General features: G+C 36.4%; 1 protein-coding gene across 1 annotated transcript; it reads right to left on the bottom strand.

Moving 5' to 3' along the window:
- Positions 1-7,804: 7,804 nt before the first annotated feature.
- On the bottom strand, positions 7,805-8,885 carry LOC145092938 (uncharacterized). The gene is made up of 2 exons (XM_079030939.1): positions 8,748-8,885; positions 7,805-8,459 (listed from the first exon to the last, which is right to left on the bottom strand). The coding sequence occupies exon 2, from the start codon at positions 8,453-8,455 to the stop codon at positions 7,988-7,990; it is 468 nt and encodes a 155-aa protein (XP_078887065.1). The 5' UTR covers positions 8,456-8,459; positions 8,748-8,885; the 3' UTR covers positions 7,805-7,987.
- Between the last annotated feature and the right edge of the window lie 140 nt (positions 8,886-9,025).

Raw genomic sequence — 9,025 nt, 5'->3', positions numbered from 1 at the left:
GACTTTTCAAGAAACAAACATCTAGTTTTTGCCAACCATAATCAGCATCCATGAAAAAATTTGGGTGTTGCTAATAAGACACCCCATTGACAACTTTTTAAAAAGTCAACCAATAATTAACTGTTTATAATCAGCTTTTTCGGAAAACAATGCAATTTCATCCAATAAAAATATTTAAAAAATTAATTAGGGTGCCATATTGCAATATGAGATATCTTTTTAGCCAACCCCAAAAATTTCAATGCTTGGACTTAAAGTGTAGACCTATGCATAATGCAAATTAACCACACCAACCTAAACTATATGTGCTACAAGGAGTAAAAGTGTAGATCAAAATTTTTCCAAATTAAAAACAATAAGGACAAAAAATGTAGTTAAAGGAAAATAAAAACTACATGGACAAAAAATGTAATTATCCTCACTTAAAGCCTATAGGGAATAAAACTATAGCTAGTGTGTTGGTGACTTTATTGTTATCAACATTTTTTGGTGTAATTATTATTAATAATGAGATAGATCGAACTCTATTTACTAAACTAGTTTGGAGGTGCGGAGTGCACACTCGGTGTAATAAATGTGAACTTGGGAATACGGGGGTCCGGGAGCAGCACTGCTGGGTGCAGGGTTCTAAGCGGCTGCAACCCCTTGGCAGGGTCTAGGGCCAGAGCCAAATATGTCTCATAACTACCAGTTTTGGCGCCAAATCTGGAGGCAACGGCCATAACCACTTTTCCCTATGCTATAAGAACATTCTTCATGTTCCAGAAAACGGGTTACAAACCATATCGTCTCAAAATTTGTTTTTAAGATTTGTTCTATCTCACAAGAACAAATTAACATGTATTCTGGGTTTCATAATCTGAATTAGTGTAACGTCCCGTTCCAAAAAAATTCATTTTATTTAAGTAAATCTTTCCAATTATAAATCCGTTATGGAGAAAACCATTTATTCCAAATACATTTATAAAATCAGAGTGATATTAAAGAGCGGGATCTTCATTGTTGTTGATGAATGTGTACATTCACGCGTTCGCCTTCCAATGATGATCGATGATACCTGAAACAATAAACAAATGGGTAAGAACAAAGTTTAGTGAGTTTCCCCCAAAATACCCCATACGATAACATACATGCATGCATAACGACTGCTATTCGGGCCTTCGGCCTGACTGGACCGCCTCGTAGTCCTCCAGTCTATCCCGAGCCTCCTTGCCTTCGGCTTACAGCCGACCCACACAAAGCAGGACCGCCTCAACCTACCACTACCATATGTCGACATATAAACAATCAATGATCAAGTAGGAACATAATACAGGAAAAAAACAATCATACAACTCACTAGCACCTACTTGTCCTTGCACCGCACACAATCCCGCTACCAGCTAAGCTCCATGAAGTGCGTAACAATAATTAACCAGAGGTGAGATAGCCAGCCGAACAGATGATCCTACTCTAGAGCCACAACCAAAAAGGAACATGCAAGAAAGCCTAGATCAAGAGTTCTCAAGCTATCCTACATGACCACATACAGTCCCTAGGGCACTCCACAAGATGATAACCAGCAAGTATAGATAGACATACAGTTCTACAGATCACTGCCGCGCAGTAACATCCTATATACCGGGATACAAAACTAACCGATCACTACAGCATAACAACATACTCGATGCCAGGATATAGATTTAACAACATAGAAACCTACTAAATATCAACAATCCAAGGAATGTATAACCGTATATACTCAGATGTGAGATAGACACCCGGACAAGTGATCCTACTCTAGAACCACAACCAAAAAAGGAACAGGTAAAAGAGCCTACATCAAGAGTCCTAAATCTATCCTATGTGACTATATACAATCCCTAAGGCATCCTTTTACTAACAGATAAGCAAAACTAGTGGTCCGACATTGGTGTCTTCGACCCATGGTACAATGAGGTGAAACTCACCTGAATCGAAGAACTCTGAACACTGCGATATAATCCGTTTTTGGCACTGCTGGCTCCCAAGAATCCACTAACACCAAAAGCATATAGAATCTTAATCAATAGCCTAAAACCCAAAAGTTTGGATCAAAGTCAAACTTGGTTAAAAAGTCAACGGTCAACGGAAGTCAACAGACAGGCCCTCACGACGTGACCATCTATAGCTCACGTCGTGAGCCACTACAGGACAAAATAATCAAGTCTATCACTCCTCAAGACGTGACAGGCATAATCCTCACATCGTGAGATCCATCTAAGTGCCATTTTGATCCAAAAACTTCTTAATCCATTAAGCCTATAATCCATCTTTTCCAGAAGGCTTCCTAACACTCCAAGGATCATAAAAATTGATTCTTTAAGGTCCTGTATGTCCAATACCAGACTTGAGCTCAATCTGAGTCATTCATGAAGAAAAAGGAAGTAATTTCTCAAGCGTGAACTCAAACATCCTTCAAACTTTAGATCCATGACATATAAGCATCAAGGGACCCTAAGGACCCATAAAGTTGCCAACCCCATTTAAACTTTTGATCCATAACATATGTCTTATCGACTTCTCAACGGTTGGATCAATCAAAAGTGTGAATTTAAACAAACCATAAGGAATAAAACTGAAATTTACTTGATACTTATTAAAAGCTATATGACCAAAATTTTAAATATCCTAACTTAAAATTTGTAACATCCTAAAAATACAGATAAAATTTTGTTTTTAATTTCATTCAAATCACATGACACTAATAGAAAAATAGTAAAAAGAGTATCATAGTAACATTGTATCAGAGTATAAATTCCCAAAATCTCTAAATGCGAAAATCATAGGGTGATGTGGTATGATCAGGTTGGGCACTTCCCCTTCGAACTGGAAGTACCTGAAACATAAACTAAAAGTTGTAAGCGCAAAGCTTAGTGAGTTCCCCCAACATACCACATACTAAACAAACATACTGCCAAGCATATATGGGTGCTTGCCTACCCCTTTGGTCTATTTCAACCGGATACTATTAAGCATATATGGGTGCTTGCCTACCCCATTTGGTCTATCTCAACCGGATACTATCAAGCATATTTGGGTGCTTGCAATCCCCTTCGGTATATTTCAACCGGATATTGGGTCTATTTCACCCCCTACTACCACCACATAATAGCATAACAGAAATTAAAGAGTCATCAAGCAAATACAAGCTTAATTGACAATTGTCACAAAGACAATCATCACACTACATCATAAACTAGTGGGTCGGCATTAGTGCCTTCGACCCATAGATACTGCAAAGGAAGATTCATATCAGACTGTAGGTATCAAATCACACTCAACGGATGACTCACGAAATCATCTCCCTATCGCACAATCATAAAACCCTAATTATACATTAGGCCACATTCTAACCCGAAAGTCCAAACCCTAATTCTTAACTTAAGGAAAAAAGGGCTTCTATACCCTTTCCTTATTGGTCCTCTTTCCTTCCAAGGCCTAAATCCATACAAAGTCCAAAAAGGCATCCAAGCCCAACTATAAGGCCTCTAAGGCCATATATTGCCCAAGAACCCCCAACATGGCCTGAAGCCCAAAAATGACCTACTACAATCAGGTGGGCCCGAGGCCCAACTTAAACAAGTCCAAAGCCCAAAACTAATCGAGCCTAAAAATCATCTAAGCCAACAAACTATGTACGTGCCACATATACGGCTCGGACGCCCAGCGTATGCTGATGACCATCCGGAGTCAGGATACTGACCCAGTACATGCAGCATACCCTAGATTATGCTTAACGTATTGGCCAGTTAGCCCAAACTCATTCCCATGTCTTAATCCATTCAACCTTTACTTCTAAAACTTAGATCAAAGCTCAAAATATCGTCTTAAGCCATAGAGTTGAAAACTTTATGCTTTTTCATGCATTTATGGGGCTCAAACCATGAATTTAACCCATTAACTCACTTGGATGGTTACTAACACTTGCATGGTTGAGTCTTAACCGCCAAGATCCAACTTTTATGTCTCAAAACACTTCCAAGAGTCCAAAAGGACAACCCAAATGGCCTGGAGTTTCTCATACTCCAAGAAACCAAGCTATGGGGCCAAAAGGTGCCATATTCTTCCCTAAACCTAGATCTAAGCTTGTAATGATCAAGGTTCAAACTTTATACCTTCAGTAGGCTAGAAATGATGCACAACCTATGGATCTAAAAGCTCCTTCTTCTCCTTTACTTCTTTCCAAACTTCCTTCTTCTTCAAAACCTCCAAAGAACACCAAAATACTCAAGGTAAGCTCAAAGATGCACTCAAGAAGGCTAGGGTTCGATATTGACACTAAAATGGAAGTGGAGGCTAAGAGGGTAAAGGACTTGAGGGACTTAAGGTCTTTAAATAGGGTGCAAACACTAAAAAATAGGGTTTGCCCCTAGCTTGATTACGCCCAACGTACGTCGAGGATCCCCCGATGATGCGCATGCAAGGAGTACGTTGTGCGTACCTAGTGTACGTCCAACATACTTACGAGTCCCCCACCACCTTTTTACTTGAATTTAAATAGAATAAATCATTAACTCGTATCTGGTGACTTTGGTGCGACAAAAATTATAGGGACTAAAACTATAATTAATGCAAATTAACACTACATGGACCACAATAACCATTGTTGAAATTGAAAACTATAGGGGCCAAAAATATAGATAATGCAAATTAAAAACTATGGGACCAACACTATAATTATCTTAATTTTAAAACTATAAGGACCAAAATTGTTATTAATAGAAAATATAAGAACCAAAACCGTAATTATGCAAATTAAAAAATATGGGTACAAAAACTTTAATTAATAGAAATTATAAATTATAGGGAGCAAACTTGTAATTATTAAAATTAAAAATTATAGGGACCAAAACTATAACTAAACAGTTTCCTAGTACTTAAAAAGATAGTAGGATAAATGTAGTTCAATTTTTTCATATATGCAAATGTAGTTAATAAACAATACATGTACTTCATTGTTTTAGGAATTACAAATCATATGATGATGTTGGAACAAGTTCATTACTCCAGGGCCACTCGTTTTTCTACACTAGTGTCATTCCTATCCTATAGGATCAACCTTCTTCATTACCCTTAATTTGGTGATTCTCTTAGAGTTTTTCATTTGCCTCTTCACATTGCTTCAACTTCCAGGCTACTACATGTGTTTCTTCAATCGTGAGAGATTCCTCCACCTCTTGGGGTGCCTTGTTTTCTTTGACTATTGGACATTTTTGTGGCATGTTTGTCTACATAGGATGCATTTTGTAGTTGTCCCCACTTTATAACAATATGTATCCCTCTAACTTTGTAAGGTCTCTCTTTTTGTTGATGATTGGTCTTCCTGTTATTCTTTTATGTTTTGGGGAAAACACTATTACAACATGTCACTGCCATTAATGGGATTGATTATGTACTAATAGTAGCTTTCGAACATTTTTGTTGTTAACCATTCTACAACATATTGCTTTACATTCCTATTTACATAGGAAATTGCAACAGTAACATGCATATACGGTATACCAGTGAAATGTCATACTTTACAAGCACACATGTTTGCATTCAAATGATCACCAAAACCTTGATGCAGAAGTCTTACTTAAATGTCGATGCATCCCACTTGGAATTACTCCCTGATACCACTGATGCGGCTTAATTTTTTCAATCCTCCTTCTAACTGAGGGACATATGGCTAAGTTCCAATTTTCTTCCCTTCGTTTTCTAATGATACATCCTATCCATCACAAATATTGTTATTTCCGCCAAGATTGCTAGAATAGGTTTCTTCATAGCAATCACAAGTGTTGCATTGAAAGATTTTGAATTGTCGTTCTTAACAATATTGTAACACCCATCTTCTTCAAAATAAGCCATACACCATGTTTTAGGTTGCCTTTCCATCAAATGCTCATATGCAGTTGTGTTTATCAACCTAATTTGATTCACTGTAGTTTCAAATATTGATGTATTTAAGGCCTTTACAACTATCTACCAAAGCTTCCTATATTCAACATTTGCGGACGTTTTCTTAAAGCTGGCATAGATGTGCCTAACATATTGTTTATTCTCACTTTATGCATCCTTGAATCCAACAATCATTTACACCTCTTAGACATATATGTATCTTTGAAATACAACATGTAGAATTAGGCATAATATCTACATCTACATTCACAATAGAACCTAGATTAGACTTTAAAATCTAACCATAACTTCATAATTTTTCATAATGTGGATGTACCTTCGATCTCATTTAAAACATGTTTCTTTGCATTCTACCCTACAAAACACTAATCTTTATGTTGAATCTCTTCATAACTTCATGTGCCATTTTTCCATAACTTATTTTAGGGGTTTTCCAAAATGTGATTAACAAATTGCTTTCCCACCCATGAATATGTGACAAATGACCTAAAGATAAAGGTTCTAGTATAATTATGTTCTACAATTAAGGACTTAGTACAAAATTTTCTTTACTAATCCAACTTACACGTAATGTAGAAGGACATGAAACCTATTCCTTGTCATTTTTGCAACAGTTAACTAACAATCTACTTTTGTCATTTTTTCATACCATAGATTATACCCATTAGCAACAACATAATTGCTTAACAATAGTTAAGTTGCTTTATGTTAGATAATCTCATACCAACGATGGGTACCATATTATCCCATTTTCTGAACTAGATCAAAATAAAGATACACTAGGGGTGGGGGTTTGGTGTAGTTGCCAACGTATTCTAGAACTTATAAGTAAACTGTATTTGGTCTTAAATAAAAACAATTGTTGCTCAAAAAGGGACCAACACACTATTCAATTCAAAAACATATCCTCTATGAACAACTAATAATGTATCAGACAAGAATGCGTCCACGTGATCATCAAAGTATTCACTTTCGATTCTTCTACCATTATACATAAGCATCCTTTAAAAATCAACAAAATCATCATCATTCTTCAATGCTCTCGACATATGTCTTAGTGATACTTGTCCAACATAGTAGTACACATCAACACACAGTCATTAGTCAAAAATTTTATATATAAAATGTAGTCGTTGAAACCCATTCTTTTGAAATCAACATCCATCATAGAAGCTTTAATATGGTTAAAGTAGACTAGGAATTTTAGGTCGAAGTGCATTTGTAGCACGCATGTACTTTGATTCATTTGTATCCACAAACCAGTCATTGTCGTTTTCCTTGAATGTTTGAAATCAACATCCATCATAGAAGCTTTAATATGGTTAAACTAGACAAGAGAGTCTTTGTCTTCTTCCATAGGAAGACTATACTCCGAACTAAAGAAAGCTCTAATTTTCACATAATCATGTGTAATGCTCTCTGAAGTGTCCATAGATCAGGGGTACATCTCTAATAGCCACATAGGAAAAAATGATATCAATGTAAAGATTTTATTTCTAAGGAAAACCGGCCAAAACAAATGCCAAATCAGCAACATCCTCCTCCAATTGTATTTTTTTTACCACTTCACCAAGTTATATGATATAACAAGAAAAAAAAAACAAGTTTAATGATGTTTTTTGACCATTTGGAAAAGATTTTTACCCATCTAAGTCATTTCATTTTCCTATTAAGCATTTAATAATTGTACAATCAACCAACTAATTAAATCTATCATATCCATTTCAACAAAACCTAAGCAACAGAGATACTGGTTTTCTGTTAAACCATCACATTTGCAGATGTTTCAACATACAAAAATTTCACAAGAATTTAAACGTCGATTGCAATAATCACTTTTCCACAAGTTAAAACAAAAGACTATACAAAGATTGCAAGATATATGAAATCACAGGCTTCAAGTTTCACCTTTCAACACAGGAAAACCTTTAAACAACTTCAAACACGAAGATTTTATGCAGTTTTTCAAAGCAATTTTCAAATACTCAAATCCAGATATCATCTCAAGTACACTAGTCTACAAAAATCTAACATTCATTAATCAAGATTTCAAGATTCATCATCAATCCAACTCCTTTTCAACCTTAATCCCCATAGATTTAGCTGTACCTATAATTGATTTTGAAATCGCCTCCAAGGACATGTACTGACAATACGGATCTGCTTGCTTCACCTTTGCGATTTCATAGATGTGTTTTAGGGTTAGGGTTGATGCAACAACATGACCTGCACGTCCACTCCCGGAGTCAATTCCGGCGGCTTTTTTTAGAAACCAGGTGACTGAAGGAGAACGAACGCTCAATTCAAAAGTATTGTCTTTGAAAACAGTCACAGTAGCAGCGATTGGAGCTTCCGATTTGTATTTCTGTGTGCGAGCGTTGAAGTCCTTGCAGAACGCCATTAGGTTAACTTTGTACTGACCTACAGCCGGACCTACCGGTGGTCCAGGTCTTGCTCCGCCGGCTGGGATGGTGAGACGGACTGTCGCCGCCACTGGCCGACGCGTTAGAATTTCCTTCAGGGACGCCATTTAACTACAACCCGAACAAGAACATAAAAATTGGAACAGTAAAACGAAAAAACCTAAACGCTAAACTACGAGATGAAGAAATTAAAAGAGAAGGATAACAGAATGATGTATGTGCTTGTTGTGGAGTGTGAATGAGTCGAAAAGTCTGATTTTTAATAGCATAGCGATTGAATTAGGGATTTGCATCTAAACATATGGTTCCAGGTGGAAGAATAAATAAAATTATTCAGACAATTAGAGTGTATACAGATCTTGTGCCAATTCTTGTATAGAGAGATAGCTTGAATAATACCTTGAAATGATCAACAATGGAGAAGGAGATTTGCTTGAGCGAAGACAAAGATCGCCGCCGTATCGAGGAGTGTTTCTATTTTAGGCTTTTGGTAGTTTGGGCCGAGCCCCTCCATAAGTGTTTAATCGGGGTTTTTTTTTTCTTCTTCTTCTTCTTTAGGTCCATTGGAATTTGGATTGGTATTATGCACATTCGGGCTAAAATGATTTTATGTCGAATAATTAAAATTTAATACTTATTCACGATAATATAGTTATTTGATATGGAAAAAATAAAAA

This window comes from Lactuca serriola, chromosome 3 (genome assembly GCF_051521515.1).
Source record: "Lactuca serriola cultivar US96UC23 chromosome 3, Lser_US96UC23_V15, whole genome shotgun sequence".
NCBI classification, from domain to species: Eukaryota; Viridiplantae; Streptophyta; class Magnoliopsida; order Asterales; family Asteraceae; genus Lactuca; species Lactuca serriola.
This window is presented reverse-complemented; position numbering and strand designations above follow the sequence as displayed.

Coding starts and splice junctions, on each gene's coding strand:
- LOC145092938 (XM_079030939.1), bottom strand. CDS start 8,455: ATGGCGTCCCTGAAGGAAATTCTAACGCGTCGGCCAGTGGCGGCGACA.